This window comes from Nomia melanderi, chromosome 14 (genome assembly GCF_051020985.1).
Source record: "Nomia melanderi isolate GNS246 chromosome 14, iyNomMela1, whole genome shotgun sequence".
Classification (NCBI taxonomy): domain Eukaryota; kingdom Metazoa; phylum Arthropoda; class Insecta; order Hymenoptera; family Halictidae; genus Nomia; species Nomia melanderi.
Genome location: NC_135012.1, coordinates 1,852,641 through 1,867,041, shown reverse-complemented (window position 1 = coordinate 1,867,041; position 14,401 = coordinate 1,852,641). Strand labels below are relative to the sequence as shown.

General features: G+C 53.6%; 1 protein-coding gene across 14 annotated transcripts in view; it reads left to right on the top strand.

Moving 5' to 3' along the window:
- The window catches only part of Lar (tyrosine-protein phosphatase Lar), a 376,216-nt gene that overhangs the window by 137,254 nt on the left and 224,561 nt on the right, over nucleotides 1–14,401 (top strand). For 9 of the 14 annotated variants that reach the window (XM_076373806.1, XM_076373803.1, XM_076373804.1 and 6 more), the window contains exon 3: nucleotides 3,600–3,738. In XM_076373806.1, the coding sequence (XP_076229921.1) occupies nucleotides 3,678–3,738 (61 nt within the window). In that variant the 5' untranslated portion in view covers nucleotides 3,600–3,677. Of the gene's footprint in view, nucleotides 1–2,528; nucleotides 3,239–3,599; nucleotides 3,739–14,401 lie in introns of those variants that run through there. The other 5 variants (XM_076373809.1, XM_076373801.1, XM_076373808.1 and 2 more) reach the window with 3 other exon arrangements.

The window sequence follows — 14,401 nt, the reverse complement described above, 5'->3', positions numbered from 1 at the left end:
GAACCGGTCGCGAGATGTATTACAGAGCGACGCTGTCGCGTTCGCCGGTGATTCCGGTGACGTAAGAATTCCCCCGAACGGAAATAATCTGATGAACGAGACAGTGGAAGTTTGAATCTGACCCAGCGATCTTTTTAATCTTGCATCCTGGGGACGTAAATAAAATTCGGTTCAACCGATATTCCAACATAGTAACGGATTCCTATTTCGTCGGGAAAAAACGTCGGTCGTGTATAATTCACAAGCGTCCGTCAACGCAACGAGTCGCGTTCTCCCTCCGTCAGGTCCTTAAAAATTGGCGCGAAGGATCGTCGAAAGCCGGTCGTTCGTTCGGGACTCGAGTTAGCGGATGAACGCGTAATTATTTCGCGCTCGCGCGATTCTAATCGCGACTCCAGCCTCTAATGGACAGGTTATTATAACGTTAAAGCGTGGCCGACGTCTGGTATCTCGCTCGCGGGGATCTCGTCTCTGCGACGGGGGCACGGCAATTTCGTTATCTCCGTCCGTACACTTTTCCCCGTCCCCGTTCGGGAGTCGGCGCGCGATCGACGAGAACGCGAGGGGAGGCGGGTGCCGCGTGCACGCGTTCAAATAAAATTAACGCGATCCAAGATTAGAAAAACCCGCCTCGCGAATACAGGAGGTTTTCACCGGGAACGACGCGCCGCGGAGTACGTTATTCAGTTTCCTCGACACAACGAAGTCGAAGAGAGCAAAAGAAATAGAAAGAAAGAGAGAGAGAGAGAGAGTGTGTCGAGAGAGAAGGAAGTTTCGAAGTAGACACGCTTTGGCAACTTACCTGCTCGGAAAGAGTGTCGCGGTGAGTTCGTCGAGGGAGGAAGATAGTTTCTTCGTGTCGGAGGAAGCTCGGCGTACTCCCAGGGGCCTCCGAGGTTCCGTGGTTGGACGAAGGTGTCCGTGGTTCGCGTCGAAGTGGCAGGAAAAAGGGGAAAAAACCGTAACGGATCGCGTCCACGAGCAGCCGGGGGCGCAAGCGTCGAAGATCGCGGAGAACGCCGTGTCGACGTGTACATGTTCCTCCTTGGCCGCGTTGCCCGCAGAAATCGCGCGTCTCTCGCGGCCGGCGCCGATCTGTTCCGGACCGTGTCACGGCACCCTCGTGGTCGCCACGAGCACCGCCGTCCCTGGGAGTACCACGCGGACAAACATCGAGCTAGAAACTGCGATACGTCGGCCAGAGCACGGCGTCGGCTCACCCCGGACATCCTCCTACGAGGGAGACGCATGCGTCGCGTTTAAACCGACTCCGAAACCACCCTCCCTCCGCGGGACTCTCTTTTCTCTCTCCGCCGTTTCCTTTTTCTTTCCCAGCCGCCCCCCTGTTCCCGGTCTCTTTCCTCCATTCACTTTCTCCCGTTGATTTCGCCCTTTACTCTCGTTCCCATTTTACTCATACCCCCACCACACCAATTTCGCTGATTAAGGGTTGATTCTACGGTGGTGTCTCGACGAATATTAGTTTCCTCCTTCCCACCTCCGATTCGTTGACTCTTTCGGTTTTTGATAAGCCCCGCGATGACAACGGAAACCTTTCCCGGCGCAAATTCGTACGCGTTCCGTGGTCGGATCTCGGGCCAGAGGGGATGGGACGCATGCGCGGAGCCCGCCGGTAGGCTGCGAGGGGGTATCGTCGCGGGGTATGGGGGTGAGTCAGTCAAGCCGCAGCGCGCGTTCAGAAAACTACCCCTAACGCGGTCTCGCGTCTCCGCGAGGGCTATTTGTAATTGGACCGCGAGTACGCGGCGAGAATCGCGCGCGTCAACCCCCGTCTCTCTCCGGTCGCTTCCGTTCCGCGAAATCCCCGCGGGGCCGCGAGGTGCCTGCACAGTGTGACCGTGGTATCGTTCTTCGAAACGCTGGCGACGTCGTCCTCAGGATCGAACGTCGAATTCGGGGATTCATCGTGGGGAAGAAGGAAGTGGCCGAAGTGAAAACGCGACTCGCCGGGAGAAGGGGGCCGGAAACGCGGAGACGAAAGAGAGGAGTGGTCCCAGAAACGCAGGGTGCCGCGACCATGGAAGGGAGGAAACTCGCGACGGAGTTCCGAAGCGATTTAAAGCTCGCCGAAGTTTGATCTCTCGCGCGTCGGCCCTTAATCCGGTCCGTTCTCCAAACCGTGTGAACCCGTGGAATCTACAAACTCCCCGGCGGAGCTGAAAAAATCAGCATTTCCAATCGTTCTTTTCCTCCCTGGAAATTTTCGCTGGTAAAAGCGACGATCGAGAATTCGGGAATTGAACAATTCGACGATCATCGAGAATCTCGCGGAGCAGCGAAGCGATAGGGAAGAGTACGCAACGATTGGAACCGTATGATCCGAGAAGATAGAATGAAGCGGACCAATGTAATTTCGATCGGGGCCGCCGAGGGCGAACCAGTGCCGGAGATAATCGGTATGGAGATGTAACGGCGGCTGCCGGAAGCCGGAGTCGACGTTTCCGTGCGCGAGGTGAACGCCTATCCCGCGGTGCCTTGACGTAGAGGCTCCCCGAGGGTTTTACCTGGCGGGCGTCGGTCCGAGAAAAATATGGGATGGTCGTGGAATCATCGGAAGAAAGAGTCTGGGTAATCGTTCGGCGACTATCGCGATCACCGGACGGGAAGGGTATGTTGAGAGGTCCTGGCGCGGCGCAGGCGGGGAGGAAAGGAGGAAGCGCGTTCATCAGGGTCCCGGTGTTCTTCTTCCGCGGCGTGGCTCGTTCGCCTTGCCGGTGCTCGTAGCTGGATCGAGAGGAGGGCAACGGATCCGTGGGAAGAGGCCGAGGAACGGCCGCGGGAAAGGAAGACGGAGTGCGTCGACGGCCCCCGGGGAAATACGTCGAGGGGGTAGTTTTTGGGAACGAGGTCGGTGACGTCGTTCGCGAGATCGATCTTCTTTTCGCGATTGCGGAAGAAGAACGGTGGTACGACGGAGAGGAAGAGGAAGAGGCGGCGGTGGAAGAGGAAGAAGAAGAAAGGGGGCGGAAGAATGCGTCGCGGCGAAGGGATGACGACGTGAACACGCCGGGTCGGGCCAGCAGCAGCGACTCGCCGCTATCGCGTTCGGGCTACGAAAAGAGTGCGCGCGGTCGTTAACGATGCTCCGGAAAAACTGCTCGTTTTTGTCTTTAACCGTTTCCACGTAGGATATAGAACAACGAGTACCACGACGACGACGACGACGACGACGACGACGACGACGACGACGAACAACAACAACGCCAGCCGTCCGATGGTAAATGGCGCGTGTCGATAGTTACGCTTGCCTCTCGCTGAATAAGCGTTCCCATTTCCCTCGGCGGTGCGCGTTGTCCGTCACACATCGACCCAGCGAAAAGTATTTTTTTACGCAACCCGGCGGGAGCTGGTCGAACGTTCCCGCGACGGAAGAGCGTTCGCCGTGTATCCAGTGATCCCACTGCTCGAGAATTCACCCCGTCCAAATCGTTTCTCCGTTAACGAAAACCCGTGCAGCATCCGCCACGGAAGATCGCTGGCGGGTTCTCTGTCCCGAGAACACGCGAATCTCTACGTCCAGCCTGCTCGCCGGCAGTGAAGGTGGTATGTTATGACGAGGGTGATTTCTATTTTCATAGGTGGAACGCTGCATCGGTGGTAATAAGTGTGCAGTGATCAGGGGTGACCGAGGGAAGACGGGAAAGAGGGTGGTCAATATGACTCCTATTTTCCTCGTCCTGTTGGTGGCACTCGACCCGATTGTCGCGCAGAATGTTGGTGAGTAATCGACCAGAGAAATCCACTTTGCGCGGAAAGACACTATTATGAACTGTCCGAGGACTATGCGAACTCTTTAGACTGTGCCGGGTACGTTCGCGAACTCTATTCGCGGATCGCGGGCATTATTGATGGCGCGTTTCGTGACCGGAGTCGTCACCGTTCCGTCCTCTGCACTTTTCTCGCTATCGACATTCATTGCCCTCCGACGAGACGTCCATCACACAATTCTGGACCGAGGATAAGTGTGAATTAACACTAGATTGACGGGTCACGTTGAATTCATAGATATCGAAAGCTTTTAACATTATTTAGTAACAGTTCCAATCGATTTTGATTCGTTCAATTATTCCAATACTCTAAAACGATTCTCGTGATTTATATAGAGGATCGAGTAACCTTTTAGGTACAGTAGAATAATCTGTAGAATAATGTCCGTGAATCTAGTGTTAAAGAAGTTTGCTTCGTCTAAAAATTTCGCGTTTGGATGTATTGAAAGTTTCGACGTCCGAAGTGTAGAGGTTTCGATTCGTACGAAGGAACACGACTCGCGGTCGAATCGCACGATCGATGGTGATCCCGCGCCGCGACCGATGAAAGGAAAGAAACAGTGCGAGGTGTTCGATCGCAGATAATGGTCGAACGACAACGGTGCGCGAGAAACAGCATCGCCGACACGCCGGAGCCGGTCGGACTGAAAAACGTTCCGGCGTGCACAGCTTCGATCCTTCGAGAACCGACGAGACTGTACGTCGCGGACGCGCGCGTTTTCCGATGCGTTTGGTTTTAGTGCGCGACGAATCTACGGCCGGTTGTGCGCCGTTGGGTTTTCGGGTTCGCTGGCCGTTGCGTTTCAAGCGGCTCGTAAAAGCCGCGGATATATCGCGTTCCGCGTCGCCGGAACGGCGCGTTCGTTACCGGGATTGTCGGCGTTACTCGCCGCACAAGAAGGATTCTGCTCGAACGGCGAAAGTGAACGCCGTTTGGGGGACCACGCACGCCGTTGAAAGTCTCGTCGACGCTGAAGCTGCGTCGCGCAACGGGACCCGACGACGGACAGAGACGAGGGAAACGCCTCGTGGGCTTGTCCGCCCGCACAGCGCACCGATCGCGTCTCGCTCGAGTACAGGCGGATATCGGCGTTGCCTTTTCCGCGGATATCGATGGCCGCTTGTTTCGCTTGAATGACGAACCTCGGCCGATCATTGAATGGATATCAGAGTCGGTAATCGCGGGGTAATTACGCGACGCAGTCGCTCCGGTGCTCCCTAATTCGACTAGCTTTGCGCCGACTCTGCGACAACTGCGGCGCGACCGACGTTGTCGATAATTAATTGCTCCGGCGATCTTCGATCCCGCTCGCGATACGGAGACTCCGCTTCTCGCCGGGAGAAAGATAGATTCTACGTGTCGGAGCGGGTTAACGTTCAAAGAAACGAGAGGATTTCAGGGAATAGGTGATTTCAGTGTAGATTCCAACAGCGAGAATCGCGCGGCTATATCTTTCACGATAATTAGTTGTTTGCCCGATGCTTTAATTCTCCCTTGACCTATTAACCGAACAATTTCCGAGCCACGAATAACCGCCAGGAATAACGATCCGATACGATTTATACCGTAACCTATGCAACCGTAACATCGCTGTTTCCGCGAACGCTGGGAATAAAAGCCGTTGCGGAAGTCTCTGGTGGAAGGGAAACAAGTAATCCCGAAATCAGCCATAAAGTATGAACGCAAACGTGCACTCGCTGATCCCCGGTTAACAGGTTAAATCTTCGACGCTGCTCGCGGATATCCATCGGCCCGCGAACGGGAATCTGTCGGTCAAAGGACGCGGTTCTCGGAAGGGACAGCGGGAGAACGGAGATGGTAAAAATGGAAACCGCAAAAAGAATCTCGAAAGGAGGATGAGCTCTGAATCCATAGTTAATGCAGATCCTCCCCGTCTGTCCCGTCTGTGTCGTGGATAGGGAAATAGCCGAGGTCGAGCACGAAGATTTCCTCGGAGGTTCGCCGGCTGTCGCGCGTCCTCGAAAAATCATCCTCGAGGGTAGAGGGACGAAAGCTCGACGGCCGGATGCCGCCGGCTTCCTGTCTATCCATCTATTTATCTTTCTCTTCGCCAGCTCCGTGGTCCCACCCTTTACACACCCCCTCCCGCCGCATGGTTCGTGGCTGTTCGCCTCCGATTCTTCGTTTCCACCGCTGCATCTTTCATACGAATAACAACGAGAGTCGCGTTCCGTCTAGACTTCCATCTCTCGCGATTGATCGCTGTCAATTCGAGTCGCCGCCGGAAGATCGCGATCGTAACGCGGTCGGGGAACATCATTTATGCGACTACACGTGAGGAAGAATCCAATTTCCGCGTATCATCCGTGTTTCGCGAGTCAGCTTATTTAGGAACTGAAACTGCGTGGATCTACAATTACCGACATGATCCTAGCTGGCCAGTGGTTTAAACGTGAAAAGGGGCGATAGTAATGGCGGAATTTCGATACGACTTTTCAGCCGAATCATCTTACTCTTCTTCACTTTACAGCTACAGGCCGGCTTTCCTCACGCGAGTAACGCACTGTAGTTAACGACACTGTGGTTCCGACGGATTTTTCTTATTGGCGTAGTTTCGCAAGAGTGCAAGTGAAACGAGATGCAACAGAGATGTTTTACGTGGATCTACAGAGTGCTACCTCGAACGCGACGCACGATTTTTCAACTACTCGTGTGACAGAAGTTTGGATTAAGAATTGCAGGGTATGATATAATACTTACTGATATCAATTGTACTCCGTACCCTGCAACTCTCGTTGCAAACTCTTTCTCGTCAGGCGAGGTAACGTTAGAGGTAACAGACGAGGTAACACTCTGTATAGGTTAACCCTTTGCACTCGAAAGTTTTTCACTTGAAATATTCTATACTTTCTAATTTGATATAGACAAGATTCTTTAAAATGAATTTAACAATAAATCATACATAAATTAGGTAACAAAACTATTTTCTTGTAATAGCTCACATACTGATGCAGTATACAAAGGTTAATGGTAAATCCCAAGGTTTATAATTTTCCTGGATTAAATCATCTGGCGACTGGAAGTCGCCTCTCGAGTGCAAAGGGTTAATGTAATTTTCCATCGTCAGATTTCACCTTGTCGCGTTTCGTTTCACGCGCGTTCCTTAATGTTAAGCTAATAAGAACAGTCCGTCGAAACCGAGGCAACGCTGTTATAATTACTCGATCGGGCAACAGCAGCGGAATCGCAGCTCGTCGACCGGCTCGCGAAAAGCGTGTTACGTCGCAGGCCGCCTGAAAAGCGTTCCTCCGTCGATATTTCCGCGAGACAACGCGGCGGTTCCCAGCCGATGTTCCGCGTGGTTTATCACGCCGGGATAATTTACATTCCGTCAGTGGCAGCGACGTGTTACGCCGCGCCGCCGCGGCGAGCGAGCGTTGTTTTTATCGGTAATTGATAGAGTAGACGTAACGGAAAAACGAGCGGACGCCTCGCGAAAGGGATGGGAGGGCCGGTCAAAGCGCGGCGGGCACGGTCGAAAAAGCGACGCGACGCGATAAGCAAAGAGCGCGGCGGCGGCTGCTAACGATACGCGACAGCGGCCCCTTCCGCCCTTGCCGATTCTCCGTTCGTCAGTTTTTCAATTCCGTTTCCCATCGACGTTCCCCGAGCAAATTTCCCCTAATTCCCCGTTAATTGGGAGGGAACGGGAGGGCGCGCGCGCGACTCCGCGGGAGGACGGCTAAAGGAAGAAGTTCTCCGGCCGGGAACGTTTCAACTTTCGTTCCGAAAAGTTTCGGTCGCCGAGAACCCTACCTGGTTCTCTGTTCCTCTCCCGCGGAGCGTCAACGATAAGGTAAACTAGACCGACGGAGTTTATCGACGTTAAAAAAGTCAGGCGACGGGGTCTGGGTCTGGGTCGTGGGAAAAAAAAGAAAGAAAGAAGAAGAAGAAGAAGAAGAAGAAGAAGAAGAAGAAGAGTGGGAAGCAGAGGGAAGGTCGAAGAAGAGAATCGTGGTCGAGGCGGCGGTCGGGCACGGTGAATTCGCGCCCCTCTGGAAGACCGGTGTGTACACACGAACACATAGGGTAGGTCCAAGTGGCTCGCGGGAAGGCCGGCGGGTGATAAAGTAAAAAAGTTACTCGAGCTATTTTATGGGATCCCTCGGCGGGGGTCCGCGATCCTCGGTGCTTCTGATGGCGGCGGTGTCCTGGCTAGGGTCGCTCGTAGCTACCGGCATCATACCCCATCTACCAGCGCATCCTCCTCCACCGTTTCGTTCTTGCTTCCTGTCCACCCCCCTCGCGGCCCAGGCTTTTACGGTATCGAACGAGTGTCGTCGGGATAAGCTTCGAGGTTGGCCTAGGCTGCCTCGCAGCAGGTATCGTCGCCGAACGCTGCCAACCGATGGAGACGAAGAGGATAGCTGCCGGAGCAACGGAGAACGAAGAGGGGTAGCGGGATCGTGAGGGAGGGAGGTTGGCTTAGCCGCAACATTCTCGGGTTTACACCCCCGTCGTGAACTTCCCCCTGGATCTGGGATTAGCCGTGGTAGGCGGCGAACGTTCGTTCGGGAGTTAAACTGATTTTCCCGTCGCGCCCGTGGAACGCGTGTGCGGCCCGCGATTTTTCCCTTTTTTTCTACCCTCTCTCTCTCACTCTCTTTCTCTCTCTCTCTCTCTCTCTGTCTCTCTGCCGGGTAACGCGAGACTCGTAATTGCTCTGTTCTCTTGGTCGGGATCGCGTCTCGGAGAGGTTCGCGGGGAAATATCGGGGCCACGCGATGCGTCGATAACGCCGAAGCCGGCTGGAAAGCTTCGGAGATCGGTACGCGACCCGGGCGATAACTTTCCATCGCGCCAAGACGTTGATATCGCGAGCGCGGCGGTGGCTTTCTCTTTTTTCCCTTCGACCCCAGCCGCTGTTTCTCTCTTCCTTCGGCCGCGCCGCAATTTATGGGCGGCCAAAGTGCAGTTCGCTGTTCCCATCCAACTGGAAGTGTCATCAGGCATGCGCCCGCACATGCGGAATCGATCTAATTGACGTGTATATTCGGGAGAAAAGGGGAGACCGCGAAGGAAACGATTCGCCGGGTCTGTTCGTCATTGTTATTAGCATTCCCGCCGGTTTCTCCCGTGTTTCGCGCGGCGATCGCGCGGTATCCCCCCGGGCCCGCCCTGTGATTGCGGGAATCTAGCCGTTAGCTTTTCTGGTCGGATCCGGTTCCGCGCGGAGGAGAAACGCGCGACGCGGCTATACTTTGCAAAGGAGTTGTTATCGCGAGTCGTTATACCGTGGCGGCTATTAAATGAGAGGCGTAAATGCATTACATTGCATATGCATGATCTTCTCCCGCTTCGCAGGCACGGAACTCGAATACCTTCGTACGCGTTTCGCCATTCTTTCTGGGGCTCGCGTGAAATCGCGGCCGAAAACGCTTCGACCTCTGTTCTACTGTACCATTTTCTAATCGGTCCACGGAACCCTCAGCCGTCTGGTGATGATTAATAATGCGGCATCGACAGCGGTCCCGTTTATACCACGTTGTCTGATCTGCTAATTAAAAGTCCGCGCTGGTTCGTCGGGCCGGGCTGTCAATCAATCGCCGCACCGATTAAATGCTCGGTATAAGCGAACCGTCTCGGAATAATAATATCTGCTTGTCCTTCCACCGTCGAATCGGTGAATTAGCGCGCGCCGCGCCTCGTCACCGGGGAGGAAACAAGGTAATCGAATCACGGCGGCCGGCATCGACGGAACAAATTTACAGCGCCACTTACACGCTTCCGTCGGGGAGGACGCGGAATCCCGCGAACGGAAACTCGAGCGTGCCATTTTGATGTACTAAACGCGGCGATACGTTTTCTTCTTGCCTCGGTCTAAATTATTTTACCACCGCCCCCGGGGCCGGGGGACACGTTTCAGGCCGCCACAGAAAAAAAGAGAGACCGACGTTACGAAACAGACGCGTGCCGTGGGGACGCTTCAACCGCGCGATTCCTCGGGAGAGAATAAATTTCTCTTAAATAAGGAAATTTTACCGAATGTCGCTGAACGCACGGTACCATCGAGAGGGGAACGCGCGCTCGCGGGACCCGGGCAAAGGGGGACGAAGGTAACTTTCCGCTTTTAACGCGACTAACTCTGCTCCCAAGTATATTATCGGCGAATTTATATCGCCGCTTCGAAACGGATGGCCTCCAAAGCGCGCGGAACATTCCTGAAATTTCGAATATTAAATTTATGATGGATCGCTGCCTTTCGCGGCGGTCCGCCATTTTCTGAGGGCGGCAGCGAGGGGGAGGGACGATCCCGTGGGAACGGCGGAGGAGACGGAGCAGCCGGGAAATAAAGAGGCCTGGAGTCACGTTGTCGTCGAGCAAGATAAACGTTTCGTCACCGTTCCGCTGCCGCCCCTAAACGCCCGTTTAAAGACGCAAGATCTATTCGCCGATCTATCGAACGGCCCGCGGATTTCACGGCTGAGTTTCCCCGTCGTTCGCCGTTGTCTCGAAGATCGCCTGTAAGAATTTCCATTAAGAGCTCTCGTGAACCCCTGCGAGTGGAATAATATTTGGAAACCATTTCCATTGAAAATCACAAAGTTGTAGAAGTTTCCTATGCTACAGATTTTTCAGATTCTACAAGTTTCCGCTCGAGGATTTGCAAGAATCAAAGAAGCAGTCATATAACACCACCGTTCACGCAAAACCAACAATTTCCGAAAATTCTTTACGAAGTTTCAAAGATACCTCGTCTCAACGAACATATTCCCAAAAAATCAATCTCACCGCTTGCTCGTACAACCCCTTCACGCCCGCGTAACTTCTCCGTCTTGCCTTCTGATCGCCTCGTACACTTCCGAACGGTCCATTAACCGCGCGTACGATTACAGTAGGGTTACTTATCGATTCCTATTATAATGGGTTCCTCGACGCGCGGAGAAAGGCGAAGGGGAGAGGTCGAGAGGGCAAGCGAGCGAGGGAGGCGTAGGAACCAAGGTGGCACCCGGTTGCTCCGCATTTGTATGGACGCCGCAAGAGTGTGTCGCCGTTTCGCATAGTAGCGCCGTAATTCGCGATAACCGCCGGTAATAACCGTACCTCCTTGCGGCCCGAATAATATCCTGGCAATTTCTGCCCGCAAAAATGCCCCGAAATCGCGTGTTCCTCCCCGGAGCCGCCTACGTCCCCACCGAGCGGCGTGGATCCCGCCTATCGGGACGCGGCTGGATTCTCCGGAGATCCCGGAGATTCCTCGTTTCGATCGGTCCGCCGACAAACCATTCGTTTTCTCCTCTGTCCCAGCTTTTCCCTCTTCCCGGGCGTAGCCCGCAGTGGCGAGGTCAACGCTTGTCACGGCGCGGGGCTTTCGAAGCCTCCGGGCGTCAGCTCCGTGGCCACATTTTCAATTTTACGTCGCGTCTGCTTTCCACGCTACTTTCTCTCCCCCGGCGCGACTTTTTCTCTTCCCATCGCTCCGGGACTACGGTTTCTTCCCGCACTGGTTACCGAAGTTGTCGCCGCTGCCACCGCCGCCGTGGCATCCGCAATCACGGCAAAACTTCTGTTCCCGCGGATCGGATACGGGGATCTGCCGGTTATCAGAGTTTACCGAGCCGGCTGAATAGGGTTCCGAAAGTTGCACACTCCCGCGCCGGCTTCGTTTAAGCCGGCAAACGGAATCGACACCGTTTACCGGCTGCGAGGACGGGACGCGAGCGCGCTGCCTTGGAATTTCACGGCTGTCGGGATTCGCCGCGGCGGGACGCCGATTGTTCGAACTAATTGGGAGACAAGCGTTTACAATGATATTTGTCTTCCAATTTCGCGGCGGCTGGTTTCTGTTTGGCGAAACGGATGTCAGGGGAAATGGGGCACTCCGCGCGGACTGATTCTTAAACGCGAATATTCGTGAATACCCGGTTTAATCAGCGGGTAATTGAAATAATCGAGTCTTCCGCGTTCCCACTTGTTTCTCGTTCTTTCTCGCGCGATTCGATGACCTCGAATCCTCGCCCGGGGTTAGTAAATCCATTTCTGGCGCGCTTTTGTGTTCCCCGCGCAAAAAAGTCGCTCGTCTTTCGAGGCCGGCCGACGTTTTCAAATCGAACGCGAACGGCCGCACGTCCGGTCGAGCGTGGAAAACGCTTCGCGCTCGGTGCACCTTGACCGGGGCGGTCGCCGGGAGTGCCGCGGCTTCAACGTTCATCGTACAGCCTGGGACAAAGTCCCGCTAATGGGTTTCTCGTATCCATTTTAGCTGGAAACGCGGCCGCCAGCAAAAATCCTGCCACTGAAGCCGGCCGCGTTTCGGTGTCTCGGCTGAGCGAATCGATTTCGGTAATAATAATAATAATCCGACGCTGCCCAGGGATAGACGGGCGCGCACGCAGGATAAACAGTAATTAATGGGAAAGGAAGAAAGGGCAGAAGAAGATAAACGAGGTGTGCGTAAACTTGCGAGGCAATTATGAATCCGTACCCGAACGAACGGTGAAAAGCACTCGTTTAATTAAAAGAATTAAGAGAGCCGGGAGAAATATTAATGTTCGAGGTGTGCGGATTAAACGGAGTTACTCGGCGATTTATGACGTTACATTTACGCGGAGAGGGCAAGCGCGTTCCTTTCCGATACACGGCGAGCGATTATTTTCATAAGACGACCGTGCCGTTTTTTTTTCTCCCCCGATCATCCGCCCCCACCGGTTTCGCCCTACTTATTTCCTAATGGGGGTGTGGACTAATCGTCGGGGCATTCTTCGAGCAACCCTAAGCCTCGATGATCGCTCGTCCGGTTCCTCCTAGCAACGATAAACTCGTCGGCCGACAACAAAGTAACGGTTCGCCTCGCACTCGGAACGCGCGAGTTAATTTTTCACCATACACGGAAAGGGCCGGCGGCGAGCGTTTCGCTTCCGATTCCGTTCAACGGAACGAGTAACGATACCCGACACTTTGAAAAGCCGCTGCGCGCGTTTGTAACAACAACCGGGGGGAAAGAACCCGGAATAGAGGAGAAAAAAACGATGAAATTCTGTACGCGCGCAAAGAATGAACGGTTGAAAGCGCGCTGAATACCCATTAACGAATTCCCGGTGTAACGCAACCGTCTGACAGGCTAACGAGTAAACGGGAATCGTCCGCGTTCCATCTGTCAGGAATATCGCGCGACTCTTACCCTGAAATCTTCGCGAATCGACGTTCCCCTTGGACTCCTAGGAACTTCGACCCATCGCGCTCGAAAGGTTTCTCGTTCGGCACCAGTTTCACGCTGAAACCGAGCAGTTCGATTCACTTTTTAACCCTTTGAACTCTGTAGGCTCCGATATTGCATCAGTTATAATATTAAATATTTTAATGAATCTCAAAGAAAGTACCCTAAAATTATTAGATTTTCTACAGATCCAAATTATGTACTAAGAAGGAAAATAAAAGAAGAAATGTTATGGCATTTCTCATTTTCGCTAGGAATACTATAAAAATTAGTTGCAGTTGCTGATAGGTCACAAAACAACCTGGAGTGCTAAGGGTTAAGATTCCTTTATAGAAACGCGGATGGTGCATCTATCGAGACTTTAACTAAAATTTTATATCAATTGTTTAAATAATAGAGAAAATAGGAAGCTGCGTACTTATCTCTTGCTGTTCAAGTAATTCAATCATTCGTTTGGGACTTAATCTTCGAAAGATGGGAATTTCATTCTGTCGAAGTGTCGACGTCCGTCCGCAAAGGGTTAATCAACTTATAATTCAATGTTAGGTATCGCTAAATCGACTTCAATGATTTCTCAGAGAAACATCCGTTATCTTAATACTTGCGCAAAGAGGACTTCAGCAATGAGTCAGGTCGACTCTGGTAGTTTTACTGCGAATATAATATCCGACGACTTGGAATGCACGAAATTCCGTACTAAACATCGAGTTTTACAATTCCACGTCAAGTGGCGACCCAGCATCGCGGGTGCAAAGGGTTAAGGATCGCGGCGGGATTCTCGCGCAGGAAATCCCGGTCTCTCGTCGGGAGTTTTTGCGTTCTTGAAATTCTGTCGGATGCTGGCCATAAAATCGGTTTATCCGCGAGCCCGCCGCGAAGAATCCACCGCAGGCAAAATTACGCGCGGACTTGCGCGCGGTTGACCTCCGCGCTCCGCTTCCACCCTCTATTTCCCTGTTTCCCTCCGGCCGGTTGCAGAAATCTTCGCGTTCTTATCTTAACTGCCCATCTACGTTGTCTCGAGTACGTTTTGCGCGATTCCCTCTTTCTCCCGTGCCGTCCCAGATTTCGCCTATTCCCTCCACGAGCCGGCGCGCGCGCGCGCGCGCGCTCCGCAAGTTTATCGCGAAGTTTAACCGCGCGTTTCCCGTTCGACCGCCGCAACTGCAAATCGTGGACGGTCGTTGGGTAAGAGCGGGGCGGGGGCGGAGCGCCGCTTCCACTTTGTCGGCGATAAAAGAACTCCCCTTCGGTGTTTATCCCGTTATTTTCTCTGTCATTGATTAGATCCTCTTAATCGGCCGACGGGGCCGCCTACTTACACGCGGACCTTCGCCCCACCGCGATCGTTAGCGTGCCCCTACCCAATTTTCCCTGATCCCGCGATTTGCGGTCTCGAATTTGCCGAGTTTCACGGCGAGGCCGTTCACTCGT